Source organism: Otolemur garnettii, unplaced genomic scaffold, assembly GCF_000181295.1.
Source record: "Otolemur garnettii isolate 467f Iridium unplaced genomic scaffold, OtoGar3 scaffold00021, whole genome shotgun sequence".
Taxonomy (NCBI): domain Eukaryota; kingdom Metazoa; phylum Chordata; class Mammalia; order Primates; family Galagidae; genus Otolemur; species Otolemur garnettii.
The window spans coordinates 2,155,896-2,181,888 of record NW_003852416.1 but is presented as its reverse complement, the minus strand read 5'-3'; the positions used below and the strand labels follow the sequence as shown (position 1 = coordinate 2,181,888).

Genomic DNA, 25,993 nt, shown 5'->3' with positions numbered 1-25,993 from the left:
CTGAGATGCTGCTGTATTCCTTGATCACTTCTAGGAGTTTTGTAGTAGAATCCCTGGTGTTTTCCAGATATACTATCATATCATCTGTGAAAAGTGAAAGTTTAATCTCTTCTGACCCTATATGGATGCCCTTGATTGCCTTTTCTTCCCTGAATTTTTTTTTTTAATGGTTTGTGTATTAGTTATCTAATACACACAAAATTACCCCCAGACTTAGTAGTTTACAACAACAAACGTTTATTATCTCACAGAGTTAGGAATCTGGAAACAGTTCAGCAGGTGGTTCTTACTCAGGGTCCCTTGTGAGGTTTTAACAAGCTGTCAGGGGGACTCCGGGCATGAAAAGATTAAACTGGGGCTGGAGGGAAGCTTGCAGGATGATGTTAGCAGGTGGCTGCAGTTCCTCACCACGTGGTTGTCAGCATAAGGCCCCTGGCTTCTGGAGGAGTCATCAGAGAGAGGGCAAGTGTGAGGCCATACAGTCTTTGATGAGAGTCACACAGCATTGCATCCACCTTATTCTATTTCCTGGCAGGGAATGGCTAAGTCTAGCCATACTTATTGGGAGTGGGGGCACTATACATAGGCATGATTCCCAGGAGGCTACCTGCAACAGCCGGGCATGTGGATAATTTTGACACTGGTTCATTTGGTTTGAAAAGAATATGGCCCTTGGCTAGAACTTCCAGCACTATGTTGAATAGTAGCGGTGACAGTGGACATCCTAGTTTGGTTCCAGTTCTAAGTGGAAATGCCTTCAGTTTTACTCCATTCATTATGATACTGGCTGTGAGTTTGTTGTTGACGGCCTCTGTCAGTTTAAGGAATATTCCATCTATGCCTATTTTCTTAAGTGTTCGTGTCAGAAAAAGATGCTGAATTTTGTTGAATGCTTTTTTGCATCTCTTGAGAGGAACATATAGTTTTTGGTTTTGCTTCTATTTATGTGGTGAATTACATTTATGGATTTACTGATGTTGAACCAACCTTGCATCCCTGATTGCATCCCAAGCCCACCTGATTGTCATGTATAATTTTTTTTAATGTTTAGCTACATTCTATTAGCTGGTATCTTATTGAATATTTTTGCATCGATATTCGTTAATGATGTCAGTCTATAGTTTTTCCTTTATGTGTTCTGTGGAGAGCTGTTGGATCTAACTTGCTGATTGGATTAAGTCCTCAAAATCACCTCTCATTTTTGCTTGCTTCATCTGTTGATTTTTGGCTTAAGATAAAGTCTGTTTTGATGGCTGTTCATGTGCACTTGAAATGAATGTGCCTTCCACAGCTGTTGGGTGGATAATCTATACATGTCAAGAAGGTTGAGTTGTTAGCTAGTGTTATTCAAGTTTTCTATACCCTTATTGATTTTCTGTCTACTTTTTCTATTAATTAGTGAGAGAGGAAGGGCAAATCTCTAGCCATGATGGTGGATTTGTCATTTCTCCCTTTAGTTTTATCAATTCTTGCTACTTGCATTTTGAAGCTGTTATCAGGTGTGTCACATTTAGAATTATGCATTGATATCACTATGGAATGGTTCTTATCATTTCCACTTTGGCTGATTCTTAGGCCTAGTGTTTATGTGGCATACCATTTTTCCATCTATCTTATTTTCTACCTGTCTGCATTTTTAAAATTTAAAGTTCATCTCTAACAGCGTGAAGCTGGGTCTTGCTGTCTAAAATCCAGTCTGATAATCTCTCCCCTTTAATTGTAATGTTTAAGAGCACTTGATTTTAGAGATAGCTATATTAAAATCTCCCACACTGATTGTTGATTTGTCAGTTTCCTTAGTTTTTTTATTTCCTCTAACTGATTTTGCTTTACATACTTTAAAGCTAAGTAGTTATGTGCCTTATGAGTTAGAAACTGCCTTCAACTCCATGTTACAGAGACCTAAATAGGGTAAATAGGGTTTATTTTTTTGTTTTATTTTTATGTAAAAGGAGTCTGAAGCTGTAAATCAGGCCTGGTATGGTAGCTCCATGAAGTCTCCAGGCACCTACGTTCCTTCTAGCTTTCGTTCCTACCAGTATGTGACTCTCATCCTCATGGACACAAGACATTGCCAGAGCTCTGTGGATTCTGTCCAGTTATCACACCCCAGGAAAGGGGGAGGGATAAAGTAATTAAAGTGATGAGTGTTAACCCTACCTCGTAACTTCCTTTCTTTTTTGTAACTTCCATTTAAATGTCCCTGCCTAGAACATGACCACTTTACCCATGGGAACAGATTTGAACCCCGGGCCTATGGCTGAATAAAATTGGGGTTTTATTACTAAGGTAGACAAGTAGAATAGATATAGAGTAGCAACTGGCAGTCTCATCCCCAGAGGCATACAAATTCTTAACAATTACATTTTTAGGTTGGTCATACCTTCAGCCTTACAACATCATTTTTTGATTGCTGTGAGTTGTATTTTCGTCATGTTAATCTTGCCACACCTGTATTTTGGTTAGCGTTTGCCAGATGAGTATGTGTAGTTGTGTATGTGTATTTATAATCACTGTATTTCAATTTTTTCACATGAAAAACATCATATATGGTCTTGCAAACAGTTGAAGGTTGGATTTTGTTGTTTGAAAACTGGAGCACCGGTGTTTTTACACACACAGGCTTTTAACTGTGATATTGAGATCATGGTATCCGGTAGGTTTGGGCTCTGTGTTCTTGCCCGCTGCCTTCTCATCCCATCACGTCTTATTTTATGAATGCGGCAGGTGCTTAGCTCTCTGAGGGCAGGAAGCAGTTTCTTTCTAGTGCTCTTCTGTCCCTGGCCGACGTTTATCGGTCCTGCTGCTTCACCTCATTGTATGCCCTGAGTATTTGGAGGTGCCGCTGCAGCTCTGTGCAGGGTGAGCGTTGTTGCCTTTACAGTTTCCTTGTTTGGTTTCCACATCAGGCCTGTCCCTGAATGGGGGAGGGGGAAGGGGAGGAAGGTGAATGCAGCTTTTGTGTAATTTGATGGAATTTGCTAATTGTTCTTTGGAATGCTGCATTTTTGGGGTACCTGCTGTGAGGTAAATGGGCAAACCAGAGACCCCACAGTGACCAAAGGAGGAAGGTTTTCATGGTGGGGGTGAGGGATTTATACTGGGGGTGGGGGTTTTGTGCTGAGTGTGGGGATTTGGCTCCAGCCTCCCTGGATCAGAGCTGCCCCTCCTCACTGGCCCTCAGTGTCTTCTGTCCTAGTTACTTCCAACTCTGCTCCTGTCCCTGGGGGCCCTCTCAAGACAGGAGATCCTTTGCCTTCAAGGCTGTTCCCAGTTTCCATCCTGAGGCCTGACATTACTGCCATTGTAGGTCAGCCTTTTAAGGGTAACCTGAGTCTATTTCTTTGATTCCCCTGGCAGGGCATGGTGGGCATCTCCTGCCTCTAGAGCCTGTGCCCGTGAGGACTTGCCTCCCCCATTGGCTGCCGCCCTAGGAGCTAGCGCACACTGTAGCTCTCTTGGAGGGAAGGGTTCCTTTTTCTGCTCATGTTTCTTGGTCCATTTGGTTCCATTGTCTTTTTATCTTTCAATGATTCATCACTTCAGGCTCTCTGATAGCTCCCTTCCTATGCTTCCCCACCCCCATAGCCTTTTAAAAATATGGTTTCTTTAATTTTAAGAAATTGTGGTGGTAATTTTTGCTTAGATGTTTTACTTCTGCCAGGCTGTGCCCACCTGATCAACCATTTACAGATTTTTGTGTGGTCTTCAGATAACTGTTTTCTGCCACAGTAAAAGGGAACTTTATGCAATATATATTTAATGTTTTATATAGAAGAGATATTGAGTTTTATGTACTTTGTCCTAGTCTCTGGCTCCTGCAGTGGTTGCAGCCAGTAGCATTCAGCAGCCGGAACCCCCCACCCAGCACCTCTGCCTTGGGTGAGATCTTCCCCAGGAGCAGGTTGTCCCAGCCCCTTAGAAGACACCAGCAGTGTCCTCTCTGCCATCCTGTGAGCCAGAGATGTGCCCTTTCTAACCCCGTTGGCCCTTAGCTCTAAGAGTAGCGGCTTTTCCACATCAAATACTTGCTATTCCTGCGTTCTTTAAAGTTTTTTCTCCTTCTTATTAGCTGGTCCTTTGTAAATCTAATCCCCTATTAGAGCAGATACTTCTTTATATTAACCTTTTACTATTCAAATTACCATGCAGTTTCTCTCTCTTGATTGTATTCAGATTGGTTTGGAAATCTTCCCAGTTATATAATTAATCTCTGATTATTGCAAAGTGGATCCCTGGGAATTTGAAAAGGGAAGAGAAAAATGACAAGGGCCTGGAATGGGAGGAAAACAGAATCAGTCTCTTTACTCCTCAAGGAGTCCCTGTTTCTGCACTTAGGTCACTTATCACAGGATACTGTTGGTCATTATTATTAAATTTGCACCTGCAACTGAAACGCAAACTAAGGACCAAAGATCTGCTGTTGGATTCTGTCTTCCTCTCTCTGCTTACCCCCTTATTACTCCCACATTTCTGTTTCTAGCTCTGATTACTCTCCTAGGCCTTAACCCCCCTCACCAGCTTGTCTTAGGAACTTGGCAGTGGAATGCAGACCCACAGGCTGGGGTTAGGTCTTTATTCTGCCTCTTACTACGTATGTGGCGTTTGTTAGCCTCCATCCTCCCGTCTGTAAAGAGGGGATAACATCTATCTCACGGAATTTCTATGTGACTACATGAGCATAAACAATTCAGAATACTGTTGTCCCAATGGTGAGCTCTGAATAAATGTGACTATTTAATTGCTAGACATTTTTCTTGGACAATTTACCTTCAACCGAACACATCTAAAATCTGCAATTATCGTATTTCTGCCCTTGTATTTGTAATGGTTTCCATCAGTGACCCTGGTCATTGGGGCTTAGCAATACAGTGTCTGCTTTCTCTCTCTGTCTCCCTATTCCCTTGCATCATTTACACACAACCCTTTATTCCCTCCTTCATCAACCTGGCTTGTGCCTGATCTGTATCAGTAGACCTAACACTTGTTATCTGTCTTGTAATTCACCAACCTGCACTTTGCACAATGCAGGCTCCTTAATCTTTCTAAGACATATCATTCCCTTGCTCAGCTATCCCCCCTGCCTTCCGATTGCCCAAAGGAAACCCTTCAGACTCTTTAGCGTGGCATGCGAGGTCCTTTATCCTGGTTCCAACTTGTATCTCTGCTTACTTCTCTAAGACCTCTACTTCGGGTGAGAGTTCTACTTTCTCCCTCTGTCTAGTTTTTCCACATAGATGTTGTGTTTTATTTTCTTAGCTGTTTCCTTTTTCTCTCCAACCTGTCTGGAAAGTCTCCACCTCACCTCCTATTCCCAGCTCTCATCCTATTCCGACCCTATCCACCCTGCTGTAACTAACTGCCCTCAGTCCACCCTGACCACTCTGCAGGAGAAAGATTGTACTTCCAATGTGCTGCTTTCCACTGGTGGTTTTCCCCACAGCCATCCTGTTTTCCTGACAAGTTTCATTAAGCATTCAGTAAAGATTTGCAGACACCAGACAGCAGAAACAGTTCACAACATGTCTGTGTGTCTTCTATACTGCCTCACTCATTGTGGGTGTGCCACACAAATTTGATTGAATTAGAACTTTCTCTATATCATAGTGAATTAACCATTTGATTAAAATGAACAGTGTATTTCTCCCAGTAGTTGTTTATTAGTAATTCAATAATTTGCATGCTATTTCAAGCAATAGTGCTTGGCTGAAATTTTTGGAAGAAAATATAAGAGAAGGTAAAATTGGGAAAATTGTATGTTTCTTTTTTATCTTCTGGGATTTAAGAAAAATATAAGTCTGAGTCACGGAATATTTGGGCTTTAAAAGGCAGACTTTGAGAACCACAGGTACAGATTTGAAACAAAAAAGGAGGGGCTGATAATTACAAAAAATGTAAAGCTATGAGATGAAATGAGAATTTTGGATTGGCAGCAGGGTCCTTAAATTCCTGAAAAGACATTAGGAAAATTGCATCTAGAATGGCTTTATATTTGCAGGATAATCCATTTACTTAAGGAAATTTTATAACTAGAAAGTTACCATTTATAAATATGAAAATCTTCATTTGTAAATAAACATGAGAAAGAAATTCCAAGGCCTAGCATCCCCAGAACTGTCGCTGTGGACAGGAGGAAAGAGGCCCAGTTAAAAGTCTTCCTGGTCATTGTTTCAGAACGGATGAGTTTTGGGGTAAATTGCACCTCTATCAGGACCTTGAATCTACTCTAAGTTGGACTGATCTATTGATAGTCACCTTCCTACAGGGACAAGTAGGTGCCCGTGATGGTTCTGATTAATAAAATAACACCAGATAAATTTCAGATAAAGTTTGATTAGAAGCATATAGATTTTATAGAGAATTCTAGATTTTGGTGATTATTTTGTAAATCCCAATCACGCTCTAATTTCTGTTACAAATAGCATTTGTGTTCAGGCCAACGATGATGCTGACAACTGACTTTAAAAGGTCTTTACATTATATGAAAATTCCATCAAAAACAAGGTCCTCCATCAAAATCTCAGCAGGTTGCCTGTGTCTGCTACCCAGAGGCAGGTCTCTCGGTGCTGTGTAGTGCCTGGAACATCTGCCCCCAGGATGAGCCCTTTGGTGTTGCCAGGGGAAGAGCCCAAATCCAGCAGAGGGGAGCAAAGAAAGCCAGGCTCCAGGCCAAATGCTTTCATGTGCAGCCTTTCATGGTCTATCATCAGATTTTATACCTGTGGAGACCAGAATTGGGAACATAAATGGCCAGATGTTTAGGAAAGTCTTCCTACAACTGTGATGACCAAGAAGAGGAAGGCATCTCTGCAAGCAATTGATCATTCAAGTGTAGCCCTATTGGTCATAATTATGAAATTCAAACATAGAAGTAGTTAAAGTTGTCTTTGAAATTATAACTTAAATATCTATTTATTATATAAATATCTATTTGTTAAATAGATAAAGCAACCCAGAGCTACATTGATGAAAACACAAGTCACTCATAAAGTGCTGTGTAGATGCCAGGACTAGCTGATGGATATTCTTGCTGTAGAGCTTTGGGCTCCAGATCCCTTTCCAGTCCCATCCTGCAACATTTCCACCAGTCAACTCTGTAGGATGAGAGAGTAGTTACTTGATGGCAACTTGTTAATTTCTCCATATATCCATTCATTGCTGAACTGGGCACAGAGGAGAGAGATGAATAATAGGAATAGGATGAGGCTCTTGCCCTCTGGAACTCGTGTCTGGTGGGAAGATGGGTTTGGGAACAAATCACTAGAGGACAGTGCAATAAATGTTGGAATGTAGATGTGTACATGATCTACTCGTGGTCATTTACAAATGGGAGAAGTGGCTTGAAAAGATAGACCAGCTTATCCAAGGTCACACAACCCATCAGTCTCAAACTAAGGCCCTTCCTCTACATTCTGTGCTTAGGAATCAAAAAAAAAAATAGGACATTTTCATTTCCTCTGCTCCACTTCATTTTTAACTACATATATATATATTTTTTTTAGGTGGAAGAAAAGAATTGGTTAAATTCAGTAAGTCAGCATCATGGAGAGATAAAAACAAGAAAGCAAATGCAGTTTTGGGTTAAATATTAGTTTCCTACTGCAGCTGCAAAAAAAGTTATTACAATTGTGGTGGTTTAAAATAACAGAAATTCATTGTCTTATAGTTTTGGAGGCCAGAAGTCCTAAATCAGTGTCACTGGGCTTAAGTGAAGGTGTTGGTTACGTCCTGACACTCTAGGGGGGAATCTCCTTGGTTCTGGGGCTCAAGCATGTCCCCCAAATAATCTCAAGGGTAGAACTCCAGAGGAGGAGAGATTGCAGGGGATGGCTATAAGGTTCCTTCCAGGCCCTTGCATCACCCCAGCCTCTGCCTGCGTCTTCACACCACCTTCTCCTCTTCTCTGTGCCTACCCCTCTCTGCCTCTCTCTTACAGGGACACTTGTGATGGCATTTAGGGTCCACCTAGGCAATCCAGGATAATCTCTACCTCCCCAACTCATTAATTCCTTAACATAGTCACATTTGCAAAGACTCTTTCCAAGTTAACACAGGCTTTGGACTTAGGACCTGGATGTATCTTCTGGAGATGACTATGGGCCTGGTGCAGGTTATGGACATAGAAGGTAGTATTATACATGGGGGATGCTTCCACTGCATGCTCCTCCGGCTAGCTAGACTTCAGCTTGAATTACTTATTCATTTCTAGGCCCCACATCCTCAGAGGGATGGAGAGAATTTGGAGACTTCTCAGAGGATAGTGAACAGTGTAGTGAAGAGCCATTTTAGGGAAGGACAGTGGAAGTGTGGGATGTTAATATGCAGAAGAGAGGCCCAAGGCAGCAGGACAGGGTCTGTGGCTGGGAATACTGAGGCTGATGACAACTACAAGCGGGGCTGAAAGGTGGCCAGGGCTCAACTCCATGGTCTTTCTGTCATCCCCCAAATAATCTCAAGGGTAAATCTCCAGAGGAGGAGAGATTGGAGGGGATGGCTATAAGGTTCCTTCCAGGCCCTGTTCCCATTGGTGAGATTTGAAGGGATTTTCATCTATAAGGGAGCTCAGACCCTTACCTTTAACCTCAGTGGATGGGACTGAACACTGGAAACTTGTGAATACCAAGGGCTTTGCACCCACTCCCAGAAGAATTATGGTGCGTCACAGAATTTGGAGGGCAAAAATGAAAAAAACATTCATAGAAAAATAACTATAACAGTTATATATAGTTCTAAATAAATAGAACTGTAGTCAATAAAATCACATATGACTATATATGTACATATGTGTATATATGCAATTGACTCTTGAACAACACAGGGGTTGGGGTGCTGACCCATTATGCAGGTAAAAACCTACATGTAATTTTTGACTCCCCCCAAATTTATAGCCTACTGAGCACATAAATAGTCCATTAACACACATTTTGCATGTTATATGTATTATATACTGTAGTCTTAAAGTAAGCTAGAGAAAATGTTATTATGAAAATCATAACAAAGAGAAGATATATTTGCTGTATTTCATAAAGGTCTTCATTCTCATCATCTTCACACTGAGTATAGGCTGAGGATGAGGAAAAGGGAGGGAAAGGAGAGTTGGTCTTGCTGACTCAGGAGTGACAGAGGTGGAAGAAAGTCCATATCTAAGTGGCCCTGCACGGTTCAAAGCTGTGTTGCTCAAGAGTCAACTCTGATGTTCCAGAAGCTGCCAGATTTAGATCTTCTACACTGAAAGTTGTGCCGTTTCTTTCTTTGAATAGAATTATGCTTCCTGCATATGCCTTGGAAGGCCACTGTGTCCCTTGAGGCAATGATTTCGAACAATCTGTGTTATTCTTCAAGTCACACATTTGGGGGACAAAGGGAAAGTGGGAGGTTCTGTATCTTTGCTAAGAGACAGATTCTAAGTGCCCTGGTCTTGGTTAAGACCACAGCCAAATCTATCTGCACATTTGTTTATGGGTTTCAGCTGTAGAGAGGTGAACCGTGAGGACCAGAGGGCAGACTGGCTACTAGGTTCACCTGGATATCCAGCACGTGCAATAGTCAGCCAAGTCTTAAGAGGGCACAATTCCTGAGTGTAAGGGGTTCAACTCATTCACTTGGTGAACTATCTAGTAGAAAATCACATATCTATGTGTAAGTGCAGCAATTCTAAATATACAACTTGAGCTTTCTTTAAGTGCACTCATCCTTTCTTGAGTAGCCAACTCAAGGAAGAGAATGTTATCATCACTCCAGAAACCCTTTGGTCCTTTCCATCCACTATTTCCCAAGAGTGAACTCTCTCCCAACTTTGAACAGTATCATGTAGAACAATTTTGTTTACTTCTGTACCTTATGCACACATGCTGTCCACTCTTGTTGTCTGGCTTCTCTTGTCAGGGTTTGTGAACTTCATCCACGCTATGGTTGTGGTCTGTTTGCTCTTAACTGCTGGGTAGAAATCCATTGGTGAGCATACTGCCATTCACTTGTTCACTCTACTATTGGTAGAAAGCCAGCAGCAATTTCTCTCATCTATTATCAATGGCTTGGTACTAGTCATTCTGCTCTTTACTTGTTTACACACTGTTTTCCCTAAGAGTAAAGACAGTTTCCATGGGGATATTACAGAAGTGCTATGGATATTCTTACACATATCTTTTGGTGAACATCTGTGTCCATTTCTGGTGGGCGCATCCTTAGGAACGAACCTACTGCCACAGCGTATGACTATGGTCAAGTTTAGTCACAATCACCCTCCAGTTTTTTGCACATTCACTATAGGATGATGGACATTTAATTATCATGGCATTTTCATTGCTCAGCAGCACATGGATGAAAGGAAGCCTTTACCTGACCTCTGAACCTTTTGCCTTATGGTATTTTGAGCTGGGAAGTGAAAAGATAATTACCAATATATTATAATAGAGTTTGTGAGAATGAGCACAAATATTTCAATGGTGCCCGTTTATTAACCAGGCCATAGGAGATTTCAGGAGTCAAACAAAAGTCACACTTTCCTTCATGCAGTTAAAGTAGAATTATGGTTTTGGGCTTTATAAATAAAAATTTATAAGACTTAATAGGTTGTAAATACTCTGCAATATCTTATGCTGCGCAATCGTGTAGATGATACCCACAAATGAAACATATAATTAGTGTGTAAAAAAGGCAACTGGTTCACTGGAGATACTTAGGCTAGTGCTTCCCAGTTCAGGGACTGTCTAGTGTGGTATAATCTATTTAGGGGAATGTCTCTTATGGAATGTCTTATTTGGCAGATTCTAATTAATTTCCTGGCCTGAAAACAGTTGAGGGCCTGCTGTTTACTAAGCCCTCTGTTGGGAACCCTAGAGTCTAGTATAAGAAGAGACAACCACTTCCCTTCAGGAGCTTATATTCTATTTGGTGAGATAGGTGTGTAAACAAGTGAAGGTAATGTGAGGTATAACAGTGTTGTAATCATGGAGTCCCAGCGATGTCATCCTTCTGCCCGGCAAGTTCTCCTCTCTGGAAGGACATGGTCTGCTGCCTCACTCAGGACCTTCCCAGAAGCAGATCTTGAGGCAAGGATGGGAGTACAGGTAGGTCATTTTGGATGGCGATCCCAGGAGTCCTGTTATGGAGTTGGGAGAGAGCATGGGAGGCAGTCAGTAAAAGGTGTTATTACTGTGGTTTGCTTTTGAATATGAACCTTCCAAAATTCAGATGTTACCATTGTGATGCTATTAAAATTTGGGTCTTAGGGGGTGATCAGGATGAGGGCTCCTCCCTTGTTATTGGGAGTAGATCCCTTGAAGGGGAACCTTGATGGGAGGGCTGGTTTCCTCTCCTGCCCTCTACCTTCCAATGTGTGAGGATTCATCTAGAAGGCCCTTACTACATGCTGGTGGTCTTATCTTGGACTTTCCAGTCTCCAGAACTGTGAAAAATGTATCTCTGTTCTTTATAACTTACCTAGTCTCAGCTACTCTGTTACAGCAGCACCGATGGACTAAGGTAGTTGTCAAGCAGATTAACACTCTGGGGCAATGGACGGTTCTGGGGCAGAGTGAAGAGCACCCCACATGGTCATCCCCACAGAACTCCAGACTGGGTCACTTACCTACTTCTGTCAGCCACTGGTTGAGGGCCTTGCTCAGGTGAGGGTTTGGTTCCCCTGCACAACTGGCCTTCCCGGTGGGGCAGCCAGAAGAAACTTTAGGAGATAGTTTCAGCTCCTGAACTGTACAGCAAGGCACTATTGGCTGGGGGTGCACAGGAAGGGCAAGTAGGGGGATGTGGGTAGGGCACCCACAGCCCCTGCTGGAAGGGAGGCCCAGGCAGCCAGGCTTGTCTCAGGATACCTCCCAGGATCCACAGCCGACTAGACCAAGCGTGCTGCTGACCAGGAAGGAGCAACATTGGTGAGATGAGAAAATGAGATTCCTGGAAATGGGAATAAGTGACCACAGTCATAGTGGGGTGATCCTGAATACTGGCCCACAAGAGTGGGAGCTAGAGCAGGACCACAGGAAGACTGAAGGCAAAGGGTGGATGGAATGTGGGCAATCTGGCATGGCAGTCTCAGAAGAAGCAGATGTACTGGGAGCCAGCAGCCTTGAATCTCTGCTGGGTGGCTTGGGACCCTGTGTGGCTCACCTGCCCTTTACTTCCTGTCCTTGGAGGCTGGCAAGACTGCCTGACACCTCTTCCATGTACATCCCCTTTATCTAAACTCACTTGAGAGGGTTTTTGGTCCTTCCAATCTCTTAGTCCCTAACTAGGACCAAAGTACCATGGTCACGGCACAAGAAGTGGGCTGGAAGTGAAGTTTGACCCGGGTTTCAGTGCATGAAGGGAGCTTTCACAGAGAGAGCAAGGATGGGGAGGGGAGATCACTGTTAACAAATCTCTACTACAGCAATCAAGGGGCATTCCCTAGGGACCATTGGTATGGCATGGGGACAGATTGGATGGGAGGGAGGTGAAGGAGAGGTGGAGACCAACCTCAAGCTTGAAGCGTGGTCATGGGTGGATGTGCCATTGACAGTAGAACCAAGGGTAGATTTTGCCAAGAGTGGGCAGGGAGGAAGATCTGTTTCATTTTAGATTTCATTGATTTCTGATCATCAACTGATCACTCTTACTGGTTCCAAATAATATCAGAGAGACTGATTTTAATCAAGAGAATAGATGGACTAACCACCGAAGGAGAACCTCATATGCACCTTGAAGTACGAATCTTCATACATGAAGCTCTCTCATGTTTGCAGTTTCAGAGCAGGTGCTGGTTGGCGCTTCTGCACAGTCTTCTGGTGTGGTTCTTTCAGGGCGTTCTCGCTTGCTATCCTCAGGATTTCATACACTTTCTTTGAATAAGCTCAGCATGAACAGAATGAATTCTCAGGCCATGGGGGTGGGGCGGGTCATCTGTCCCCACAGGGAGCTTTTCCGTAGGTATAAACAGAGCTCTGGTGTGAGCTTTGGAAAGCTGTCTGTGTGCTTAATGTACTCTCATAAATCACTATCTGGCACCTGAATAGTCTGTAAAAAAGAGTATCTACTTTCTAAAGATCAGGGAATGATTTGGTTTTGGTATGTTGAAGTCCAAGGGCATCAAACTCACCTTGTGTGGGGCAAAGGGCCATAAACTAGGAATCTGCAGTTTTAAGTTTCTCCCTGATTTTACTACTGACTAGCTTTACTAGACACTCAAGCTCTCTCTGCTCCATTTTCTCACATGAAAACAGAAGTGATGAACTAGATTTCTAGTGTGCTTTCTAGCTTTCAGGTAGGGTGCTTCCCTTATTCTAATGTTATACCATAAAAACTTCACATAGGAGAAGCTAAGTGCTGAGTAGATACAAGATATGGGCCGTTTTCTGCCCAAACCATAGATGGACAGAGACTAAAAGGGCAATATGCAAAGACATGGCCTGTATGTTCCTCAGTGAGTTAATGGTGCAGCAATATTACAATGTCTGTATTTGTCATTCTAGAAATAAACATGTTCACTGGCCAAGGAGCTAATGGATCTGCAGCAGATTTTCAAAACTGTACATGTGAGGTGCATGCATGTCATTTATTCCTGGAGACATGGAAAGGTGTCATTACTGAACAGCAATGGAGGAATTTCCACTAATGTAAAATCCACCAGGAGACCACAATTTCAGACAATGTGCTTACAAGGCTGTCACTAAATTGCCCAGATTTCACATGGTGTGTAGAAACCATGTGAAACCATGTGTCTGTTGGGATGTCACCTCCTCCCTGTTTTTGGTCATAATATAGCTGCTGACCCTTCCCTAAGGAAAGTCTCAGAAATGGTCATCATCTATCTAACTTGGATCTTATGATGATGGCATGAACTAGTTAAGGGTAAAAGCATAGGTTGTGGGTATGATTGATCAGATAACACTAAAGGCATCACTAAGTCCATAATTTTTTGTTGCTAGGGTTCTATATATAATTTGGAAGATTGTTTCTTGCCCAAGACAAAGGGTCTAAGAAAAGAACTCTTCTCAGAGAGAAGCCAGTTATGGTGAGAAGCATGCATTTTGCAAAGCTCCCATTAGCAGTATCAGAAGTTGTAGAGATTCTTGTGTTTGCTAGTTGCAATGAGGATGATAAAGACTGGAAAAATTTAGCTCATGTTGACTTTGCTTTTAAAGTCTCAACTCTGAGCAATAGAAGTCAGAGGGTTGGAGTATTCCTGACAGCTGTCACAGAAAGCCCAGCAATGAAGAGGGGAGTATTGGACAACAGACTAGAATGATGACATGGATCATTTTAATCCATTCTTTAACTCATTCAGTCAATTTGATGGATTCAATTTTAGACATACTGGGTTTGAGATTCCTCTGATACTTTCAAAGAAAGTTGGCCAGTCATTATAAGATAGCTAATACCCTTTGATGAGGGCCTGCCCAGTTGAGTGGCAGACGTCAGAGCTTCTTGAGAGTTTGCCCTGGACTAAACCATATTATCCTTATTTCTCAGAAATAGAGGCTGAGGCTTACAGAGTTTAAATACCTATGCCCTATTTATTCCTCCAGGGATCAATAACATGTTTCTCATGTGCAAAGATTTAAAAATCTGTTGTAGATTCATTAGCTGCTTGGCCAGCGAACAAATTTATTGCTCAATAGACAGATACAGACATTGCCAGTAGGAAGGTGGCAAACCCAGGCATTTTTCTAAAAAGAGTTTTTTGTAACATTTTATCATAGAAAGTTTCAAACATACACAGAAGTAGAGAGAACAATGTTAATGAACACTAATGTGTAGCTTCGGCGATTATGAGGTTATCTCGTTTCATCTAAACCAGCCACTGCATTAGTCTGGAAGTGAATACCTTTTCATCTGTAAGGATTTCAGTGCTGCTTCTGAAAGATAAGGGCTTTAAAGAGCATAACCCAAGGCTGTTAATCCTATCTCCCCAAATTAACAGCATTTCCTTATCAGCAAAGGTCCAGTGTGAGGATTCTTCATTATCTCAAACTTTGTAAAAAAAAAAAAACTCAGCTCGAAGCAAGTCTAATAAGGTCCAAACATCGTCATGAGTTGATAGTCTCATGTCAATTCTGATCCATAATTTTCCCCCTCCTGCAAATTATTTGTTAAACACAAGATGATCCCCGTCTCTACTTCTCTCTCCCTTTCTCTCTCCACAGGGAACCATTTCAAATGTTTAGCTTCTAAGACCTTATGTCTTACAGACATACACACACATAAAATGTATTTTTATATAAAATATGAAATTTTGTATTTATGTAAAATTATATAAAAATATATTTATATATAACATTTTATATTTATATAAAATAGAGATATTTTATGTGTGTATATGTCTCTAAGACTATATATATTTGGAATATATATATATCTAATATGGCATATTTTCTGTGTGTGTATGCATGTATGCATGCCTTGGTGATTGTTATATACTAGAGGATTCAGCTAATCCTTCTCCTTCTTGTGGCTCTATGGTAATTCCATGACATACATTCCTGTGTCCCATTGCATCCCATTGATGGAAATTTAGATGCTATTTCTTCCTCTGACCCTTGACTGTGGAATACAATTTAGAAAGCAAGGCTTGAGATCATTCTGTTCAGTTGTCTCAGACACAAAAGAAATGACTACTAGCATTTGTAGAGTGCTTTATTCTATACTAAACATTTTCATGCCTTTTTTCTTGTTTACTCATCTTGTAGAATTTTGTGACTTAGAAGTTAAACATATTTCTCTTGCTGCATGCAAAAGAGGCCTGGTATAAGAATGAAAATTCTAGTTCAGAATTGTAATTATTCCTATCTATTTTAAACATTTAGCTATCCAACTGGTAGTGACAATGCCATCAACAGGATGCCCTTAGTGGGGACCTCCTGTGAGAAAGATGTGTAGCCACCCAGTGTCTCGGGAGGCTGCGGATCAGGCAGTGAGAGGTGCTGGCCAGGGTCAAGGGGACAGAGGCCAGCCGTGTTTGTCCAGAGCCAAGGAAGGAGGCAGTTTGCCCTTGAGGAGTACAGTGGTACGTGAGGTCTAATCAGTCCAGTGACCCCAACTAGATAAACTGAGGCTGACCTTGGATTCTTACATTCTTAGTATAGCGCTGCACCCCGAAACCTGCTCCCTGGGTCTCAGATGTTGTCATTCTATCTGACAGTGCCTGCCACATGCAGGGACGTCGGTCGAGACAGTGAACATTCCGAATGGCATCGTACTCATATAACAATGTATTGGATCAACTCACATGAAATCGCCAATATTCATCCATTTTCACTTATAAAAATGCCAAATTTAGTATTTAGTGTATTTCAAAGAATATTAATACTTAGAAAGAATAGTATTTTTTTCACTAAAGTATTCTTATTTTAATTATTAAAGGAAGATAGCCATTTTCCTAACAGATTAGCTCTTTTACCAGTGTAGCCGACAAAAACAAGCTGCTTTTTCCTCTCGCACTCAACAGCTCTGATCACCCAAATGGGTGGGTTTTCCTCACACTGACTTTCCTCCAAACCAGCTGGGTTTCCAGCGATTTAACTGAATTCTGACACTCCTGGCTGGAGGCATCATCAGGTCCCGCAGGTGAGGGGGTCAGTCCCATCAGACTGCACCCCACTTTAAGTGCAAGTTACAAGGTCCAGCTTGTCACCTGGGCTTCTGACTAATTGTGGGGGTCAGAGGCTCCTGTAATCCCCTTTTCAGTTTGTTTTTTTTTGTTTGTGTGTTTGGAACAATTCAGCAAAATAAAACTCCAGTTCATTGTTGAACAACATTGTTTCACACATACATCAAACAGGCCAAAACAAAACAAAACAAACAACAGGAACTTCATAGACCAAAAACAGGAAAAAAGAAACCTTTTATCTTCGACCTTTTTCACCATCTCATACAAACCAACTACTTACAGCACAGTACATACATAAAAAAAGTTACTGGAACGCTCAGAATAAGATGTTTTTGTTGTTGTTTTCGCTTTTTTTTTTTTTTAACAAGGTCTTTTTTCTCTTTTGAAATTATGATGAACATGGCCACACCACAAGTAAAGTCAAAAGGGGGACAGAGACGGCTCTGAAGGCTGGTTTGGCCATCCGAGATCATTAAAAATGGCTGGCCCCTAACAATATGTACAGAAATATAAAACAAATAAAAAATAAAAAGTACTTTAAACTTCTGTTTTAAAGTACTTTTAAGAAAAAAAGCAGAAAGTTTTGGTTCTTTTGGCGATTCTCGTGGTTTTACTTGGGTGGTGAAGAGTGCATGTTGCTTGCAGGTGGCCCTGGCTGCGGGTGGGGGTTGGGCGGGCCTCTCTACCCCACGGTGACTGCGTTTAGATTCTGAGACAGCAAGTGGAGGGTAAATAGGTCATGGTGTCCTTTTCTGCTTTTTTAAGCTTACCTTTTCCTCTTTTGCTGTCTGGTCATCCTCATCAGTCTTCTGCTTCTTGGTATCAACATCATCATCTTCATCTTCAGATGCTGGTCTGCCCATGGTGGCCTCAGCTTCCTCATCTTCATCTCTGTCCTCTTCTCCACTGTCGCCTTCCTCCTCTTCCTCCCCACCTTCGTCCTCTCCTTCCTCTACCTCATTGTCAGCTTCCTGCTCCCCATTTTCCTCATTGGCGTTCCCATCAGCAGGGGTGTCTCTTCCATTCTCTGCCTCGTCCACATCTTCCTTCTCCTCCTTTAAGTCCCCGGTGGTGATCTTGGAGCTGGTGTCCACCGCTGCGTCTGACATGGTGGGGCATGTCCGTGATGCCATGCAAGGGATGGAAAAGAAGGCGAGACTTCAGGGACTCTGGGATAAAGCTGCTGGAGTCTGCAGAGGCCAGGGAGGAGCACGAGGAGGTGGCTGCAACCAGAAGGAAACTGGACCCAGGAGCAATGCAAAGATGGCTTTTCAGAGCCGCCAGTGGGGGACTCAGATTATTTTTTAGACTAGTACATAGGGCTCAGGGAGACCCTTTACTTACATTTATTTATTGTTTAACCATTTATTATAAAAGCACATGACTCAGGAATAGCCAGATGGAAGCGATGCCCAGGTAAGGGGTGGGAGTAGGCGTGGAGCTTCCATGCCCTTTCCAAGGGTTGGGGTGCCACCCCCCCAGGACCTCCATGTGCTCAGTAAACCAGAAAGTCTCTGAGCCTTGTAGTTCAGGAATTTTTATGGGAGCACCATCACCTTAGAATGATTGGTTATTAACTCAGGCTCCATCCTCTCTCCCCTTCCTGGAGACAGGGTGCAGCTGAAAGTTTTAGTCTTCTATCCATAGTTTGGTCCTTTTGGTGACCAGCACCTATCCAGAAGCCAACAAAAGTCTCCTCATTAGAAGGAAATATGCTCCTGTTACCTAGGAAATTACAAGGGATTAGAAGCTCTGCTTCAGGAACTGGGGACAAAGAGCAAAATACCATGTACAGAGGGTGCAGACAGACAGAGGACTGAAGACTCCATTCTGGGCATGGGAAGACACCCCCAGAAAAAGGGAAAAATAGACAAATAAGCTGAGCAAGGCCAAATAAAAACAGTTTAACTAGTTTGCTTCTAAACCAGCATCTAAATTCCTTATCTGAGCAATTCCTGCTTTTCCTAGAAGCCTAGCCTGTAAGGGATACAGCTCGCAAATACCACTCCTGGGTCTGCAAACACTTTGAAGAAATAAAGGCTGCAGTGGAAGCTGTGTGCAAGGCCTGGCAAGAAACATTAACTAGGCCGTTCCCTACCCAGTCAACAGTCAAAGCAAATACTCATTGTGGGGATTTGTGTTATGGCCAGGGCAGAGATCAAGGGAATAGCTCAAGACCTGAAATATGGGCAGGAGGGTTTATATATCTTTATAATAGAGGAAGATGACTCTGGGTTGCAAATAAGAGGAAAATTCTACTTTCCCACCAATTCTTCAGAGAAGACTGATGCTGTTGGGGCGTCTGCTCCACAGTGAACTAGTGAGAATTAACCACCAAGGAATCTGTGTGTGTAACCACAGACAAGAGGCTGCTCCCACAGAAGGCTCAGATTTCAGATTTTTCAAGGTTGCTCAGACCCTTAAAGTTCATGATTATAGATAGGATAAGAACTAACATGCTTACTCAGAGAAACTGCTGATGTCTTTGTTCCTTTCCTCAGCTTACTCTTTGAGCTAAATGAGCAAATTGCCTTCAATAAAAGCCAAGTGGAACAAACACTTGGGGCCATTTACAGGAACCCCACAAACTAGCCATAGTCCCCTATGTTTCCTACCTTTGAAAATTCTTACTCTGAATGTCTTGTCTCTATCTCTCACCACTTCTAACTTTATTTTTCTTTAGTCAATCATCACCAGCTCCACAGGTCTTAAAGGACCCTGCCCCCAGGGTGGGACCCTGGTAGAGGGTACCAAAAAATGTATACACACTGTAAGAAGGAAAAAAAAAACTGTATTAAATTTATAATTCTCAAGTTCTGTTTGACTTCTGCAGTTGTAACAGTTGTTCAACATAACTTTTATTCATTTTTTATTACTCATATATAATGAGTATTGCAATTTTGATATAATGGTTTCCTTTCTTAAAATGTGTATACGTTTTTTCGCACCTTCTGTATTTGCTTTTTATCATACATCACAATATTGCATCCAATACATAGTAGACTGGAAAAGACTGAGTTGCCACATTTATTTTCTCAAGGAGAATGATAATTTTGAAGTGCTAGTGATGCTTACAAATAATTGACACTTGAGAGTTTATTCTTTTAATCCTGACTTTTCTAAAGGGGAACCAGCTCAGCTGTCACCTTTGAAAAGGAGAAAGATAGCACCTACCTTGGAGTCCAGAATATGTTTGGAGGGGAGTCAATGCCAGATAGTTATTCCTATTTCACAAAAATTAATGCTGGTGGCAAACACCCAGATAGAATACTTGGGCCTCCATAAAACAGAGATACTTAGTAATAGTTTTTTGAAAAATAAACTTGACCAACTAAACAAACAACTTTGTAAACTTGTCCTCCTCTTAGAGCAGCGGTTCTCAACCTGTGGGTTGTGACCCACCAGACCTGTATTAAAGGGCTGTGACATTAGGAAGGTTGCGAATCTCTGTCTTAGAGGGTCGTCGTCAGTGTTAAAGTGAATGAAAGCAGCTGAAGCAAAGCTCCTGGGACAGGGTGGTTTCTCAGCCACACTTAGCTCCATGTTTCCTCCTCCAGAAACCAAGTAGAAATTTAATTATTTTTCTTGTGTTCTGAAGTTTAACTCTTCCCCATTCCAATACCATCATGAATACATATCACTAGTGGAAAAATACAGTTTAACTCTGAATTGTCAGTTAAAGAGAAACTCTGCTGTAGAGGAAATAATTTCAATCAAATGCATTCAACAGTTGATGGTAATACAGCAAAGAGTATTTTTTAAACCCCCCCTTTGAATAGATGAGAGTCTCAAAAGATGGCAGAAACATGCCAGTGTGTGTGATTCATAGACTTTTCCAAAGACATGAATGAAAATGTTTCAAATGATATTCATGTTGAGGCCTGAAGATGCACAATGTAAGAGGTGGTTGAGGTAGAAACAGAACCTATTTGTCCATCAGAACACTTTTATGTCTTACAAAGTCTAGTATGAGAAAATCTACCAGCCCATTATGCTTTTGTTTGTTCTTTTGGGCTCTGAGTTTCCAAGATCTGATTTTCTCCTCCTCTAGACCTGTTCAGTGTCTGGCTTATATTTGGGGAGTAGAGTTATTTCCCTACCTCTAGCTCTTCCCCTTCCCATCTGTTTATCTACACTAAAGTCAAAATAACTTTATATAACACAAATCTGATCTCATCATGTTCTGATCATGTCTGACGTCCACACAATAAGCCCTAAAGCCTTAATATATATATATGCATTAAGGACTTTCTTCCCCTCATTGTACAGAGATGTAGCTAAAAAGCCTGATCATTGGAGCCAGAATGCTCAGTTAATACATGTGAATAGCTCAGCTCAGTGCCTGTGTGCAGAGGATGCACCGTGAGCTTTGGCTGTGACAATCATCTGGTTCTGGGCTACCTTCCAGTCTCTCCTATCTTTGACTCCTCCCACACAATCATCACCTTTATTAATACATGCTAAGCACTCTGTATATTTTATTTCACATAATCCTTATGACAACCCATGGAGCTGGCAAGGTTCTTTTATCTACCCCTTTTATAGAGAGTCTTGGGACTTAACACATTGGAATCACTTGGGATGCTTTTACATGTACAGATGCCTGGACCTCACACCTAGAGATTCTGATGTAAGCTATTTGGAGTGGGACCCAACCATTGCCTTTTATTTTTTAATTTGCTGGGGGTGATGACAAGGTGCAGGTAGAATTGTAGACTGCTGAGTTTAGTGTTTTACCTGATGTCCTCACAGTTCATAAGTGTGGGATGGTGGTAGGATGCACTTCAGAGCCCACATTCCTCTCCCTTCTGGGCTACTGGTCTTCTTGCTGGTGAAACACCTATTCCAGGTGCTGGTGCCTTTGCAGGTAACATTCCTCCCATGCAAACCACATTCCCTCACTTCTTCACCCAATGAGCTCTTTCCCTGTTGCAAATCCCAGCTCATAAGGCCCCTTCTTCCCAGGTGCCAGTACTCATTCCTAACTGTGGGATGCTGCCAGCAGCTCTTAGGCACATGTGACACTGTAATCTCAGACCAGGACTCTACAGGCAGGCTGAGAGTTTAGTGAATGGATGGACAAATGCATGACTGTTTTAAGTCACTTCCCTGGGGAACTAAATACCTGTTCAGAGTCCCTTACTTTTTTCTATAGGTTTTTAAATCATTCTTTCCACCTTCTTTGCTACATAATTAACCCAGTTCCCTTTGTTTCCTCCTCTGTTGGGCTATTGGGGAGAGGAATTCTAAAGGCCCCCCTTGGATAACATCAGATACATTTTCCACTTGAGTATTCTGGAGGTCAGATCCTTAAATGTGCTTTTGGTGCATGAGTCTGAGACTCTACTTTTCCTTTGGGTCAATGGAGATAGGGAAGGCAATAGAAATGCAGCTTCTTATCACGTCATTCAAGAAAAGGTTTAAATGTCTTCTTTTCCTGAGAATTCTAGAGCCCCAGAGAGGAAACTGAACCTGTAACAAGGAGCAGGGGTTCAGATTTTTATCAAGAGAAGTTGATCCTTTCTTAGTGTGTAAAACCACCAGGGATTATGGTTTTGACATAATAAAGAATATTTTTGTGCTGTTGAATATTCACTCTACAAAATTATCATAAACGATGAATAAACATGAACAGGGATGTTAGAATGGTTATCCTCTCAAATCCTCAGGGTGTGTTTGTGGAAAGCCAATTTTCCTAACCACCTTAATAATTCTAATTCTTCTAATAAAACAAGGGTATTGAGAAAGAATGCTTTGAGACAAGTTTTAAATAAACGAATTTGTTTTCTCCCATTCAAGTACTAACCAGGCCCAATCCTGCTTAGCTTCTGAGATCAGTGTTTTCTGCAAAGGTTTAAAGAATAATTTTGTGGAGTTCAAATTTTAAAACCTGTTCTAGCTCTCCAGTGCTACAACGGCATTGATTTCTTTGTCTGAACAAAGACACTGTGGTTGATTTCACAAAGCATCTTGGAGAGGTTTGTAAAACAGAGAGACCCACAACTTGAGTTGATGGGTCTCTATAGGTAAAGCCATTAAAAATGTCTTTTCTACATTTTGGTGATTATAAATTGAGCTGCAATAAACACTCTAGTGCCAATGTCCTTATAATAAAAGGATTTTTATTTTCTATCCTAAAGGCATCTTCTTTAGGGTAGATGCCTAATAATGGGATTATAGGATCAAATGGCGGGTCTAATTTGAGTTCTTTGAAGATTCTCAATGCTTCCTTCCAAAAAGGCTGTGTTAGTTACAGTTCCACCAGCAGTGTAAAAGTCTTCCCTTCTCTCCACATCCACACCAGCAGCTGCGTCTTTGAGACTTTGTGAAGTGGGCTATTCTGACTGGGTATAGGTAATATTTCAAGGTGGTTTTGATTTGCATTTCTCTGATGATGAGGGAAGATGAGCATTTTTTCCAATGTTTGTTAGCCATTCATCTGTCTTCATCAAAGAAGGTTTTGTATCTCTTGCTCCTGGTAGATGGGATGGTTAACTCTTTTTTAATTATTAATTTGCATTCCCAATAGATTCTAGTTATCAACCCTTTGTTAGATTCATACCCTGAAAATATCTTTTGCCATTCTGAAGGTTATCTTTTTGCTTTAGTTGTTGTGTCCTTAGCTGTGCAGAAGCTTTTCAGTTTAATTAAGTCCCATTTGTTAATTTTTGTCATTGTTGCAATGGCCACTGCAATCTTTGTCATAAAATCTTTCTCCAGTCCAACATCGTCAAGAGTTTTCCCCCAAACTTTTCCTAAGATTTTTATCATTTTATGTCTTAGATTTAAGTCTTTATCCATCTTGAGTCAATTTTTATAAGTGGTGAAAGGTGTGGATTAAGTTTCAATCTTTTACATGTGGTTATCCAGTTCTCTGAGCATCATTTGTTGAATAGGGATTCTTTCCCCTCCTTTATGCTTTTGTTTGTTTTATCAAAGATCAGATGGCAAGTAGGGACTGGTTTCAACTCTTGATTTTCTATTCTGTTCCATATGTCTATTTCTCTCTCTCTCTCTCTTTTTTTTTTTTTTTTTGCCAATACCGTGCTATTTTAATTACTGTGGACTTGTAACATAGCCTGAAGTCTGATAGAGTGATGCCTCCAGCTTTGTTTTTATTACTAAGAATAGCCTTAGCTATATGTTTTTTTTTTTCTGATTCCATACAAAACTGAATACTATTTTTTCAGTATTCTTCAAAATATGATGTTGGTACTTTAATAGGGATCACACTGAATCTGTAGAATGCTTTAGGTAGAATAGACATTTTGACAGTGTTGATTCTTCCCAGCCAAGATCATGGTATGTTCTTCCATTTGGTTAGTGTCTTCTGTAATTTCTTTCCTTAGGGTTTCATAATTCTCTTTGAAAACTTCCTTCACCTCCTTTATTAGATATATTCCTAAGTATTTCATTTTCTTTGAAGCTACTGTGAAGGGAATTGTGTCCTTGATTTGCTTCTCAACTTGGCTGTTATTGGCATATTCAAAGGCTACTGATTTGTGGACATTCTTCTTAGTAAAGCATCATAAAAATGGAGAAGCAAGAATCCTGTGTACTCAAATCTAATATGAAGACAGTAGATAAGTTAACATAAGGTGGGGGGTAGGGAAAAGAGGGAGCAGGTAGAGATGAGGTAGGAGGGGGATGGAGGTCACAGTGTATGGCACATCTCTTAGGGTCCGGACACAATTATAAGAGGGACTTTTCCTAACAAATGTAATCAGTATAACCTAATTCTTTGTACCCTCAACGAATCCCAAACAATAAAAAAGAAAAAAGAAAAAAGGGGAAAAAAAGTTCTATCTTAAAAAAATACCCCAATTCTCTTTTCTGTAAAAGGCTGAAGTTTGGGTGCCTGGTCATCCCCAAAGCTTTCATGGACCTATTTCCAATGACATGATTTAGGCCTTGGTGGACATTTGGTCTGAAAGATTCTCCCTGACATATTTTGTATCTATTTTCTTTTTATCTTTTGTAAGGGAGTTAACAATTATTCCTAGCAGGTAGCGATAACTACCGGACATACCTGCTGAGCTTCTAATGAGTTGTGTTTTACTACCAGCATCCTGGGGTTAATCTTATTCCACTTTATAGCTAAAGCAGAGTGTCCCCTTAAATTCCCTGAAAGACACAAGGGAGACTCAAGGAAGGACAGTTTCTATAGGCTGTCAACAGTGACCCTAAAAGTATATTTTACCCAGAACAACCCTCCTCCAAGCCCAGTGAAGAATGTGCTTTCTGAGAAGACAGTTTCAGAATGAGTCTGTTAGATCTCTATTGATCATAAATTTTTATAGTTCTTTTGATCAGCTTTCTCATGCTGGGCTTCTCCTGTTCCTTGCCCCTCTGCCCCTTAAAGGCCAAACTCCTAGTCTAGGCTCTTGTTTCCTTACAAATTACCTTTTGCAATAACACTAAAATTCCCTGCTAGAATTTTCTCATCTTTAATCAGTAGTATAGTATTAAATAATGCTTAATGACTTTTTAATAGTAAAAAACCTGGCTCCTGACTAGCTTTTTAAGAGCAGGGATAATGCCCTCTTTATTTTTCATATCCTCTTTCTTAAATTGTTTAGGCACATGACAGATGTTTGTTGAATATATGAAAAACATCTTGTTATAGTGTATTACTAATATCACAGGAAGAAATAACTGTTTTTGAAAGACAACAGTAGAAATGGAATAGGAACATTATAGTTCTATGGAGTTTATTTTATCTGCAGCGTGATATAATCTGTGACAGAAAATAAGAGGCATGTTACATGAGGTCCCTTATTCCTGCGTCAAAGGAACATCTTTTAAACTCTTTGGTAAGGAAGAGAACTGTAATAGAAAATTAGAGTTTGACGTACTTATCCTCAAACTTGAGTAGTGGGGTTTCTGTGTCATTCAAGCATAACTGAATTGTTACTAGTTTGGATTCAGCATGTGTCACATCATGTCCCCTAAACGGAAAGGGCCTAAGAATGTGGCAGGTGTCATAAGGTGCTGGGTTCCTGTGCCAGGGACTCCCCTCTGTAATTAGGGATTGTGGGAGTGACAGGGAGAAGGTTCTCCCTTCCAACTGCAGATTCTTCGATCTTTTCTTTTTAGGAATGGGCAAAATTCCTGATGGAAACTATCTTAGCTATTTTGTGTAGCCTGGGAGTCAGTCATCTAAACTGTCCAGAGTAAAATTTCTTCCTCGATTCCTGTGAGAGGCATACTTTTGTAAAAAACCAAATTTAATTTTAAATGTTCTGATATAGTTATACATAGTTATGGGGTATGTGTGAAATGTTATAACCTGTATAAAATGTGTAATGATTAAGTGAAGGCATTTAAAGCATCCGTTGCCTGAGCATTTAACATCTCTACACGTTAGATACATTTCAAGTCTTCTTTTCT

General features: G+C 41.1%; 1 protein-coding gene across 1 annotated transcript in view; it reads right to left on the bottom strand.

Annotated features, from left to right (window-relative positions):
* LOC100944385 (prothymosin alpha-like) overlaps positions 1-17,712 on the bottom strand; it is a 103,739-nt gene extending 86,027 nt beyond the window's left edge. Inside the window, exon 1 of the mRNA XM_012803529.1 lies at positions 17,374-17,712. Within this exon, the coding sequence (XP_012658983.1) occupies positions 17,374-17,712 (339 nt within the window). The remainder of the gene's footprint in view (positions 1-17,373) is intronic.
* Between the last annotated feature and the right edge of the window lie 8,281 nt (positions 17,713-25,993).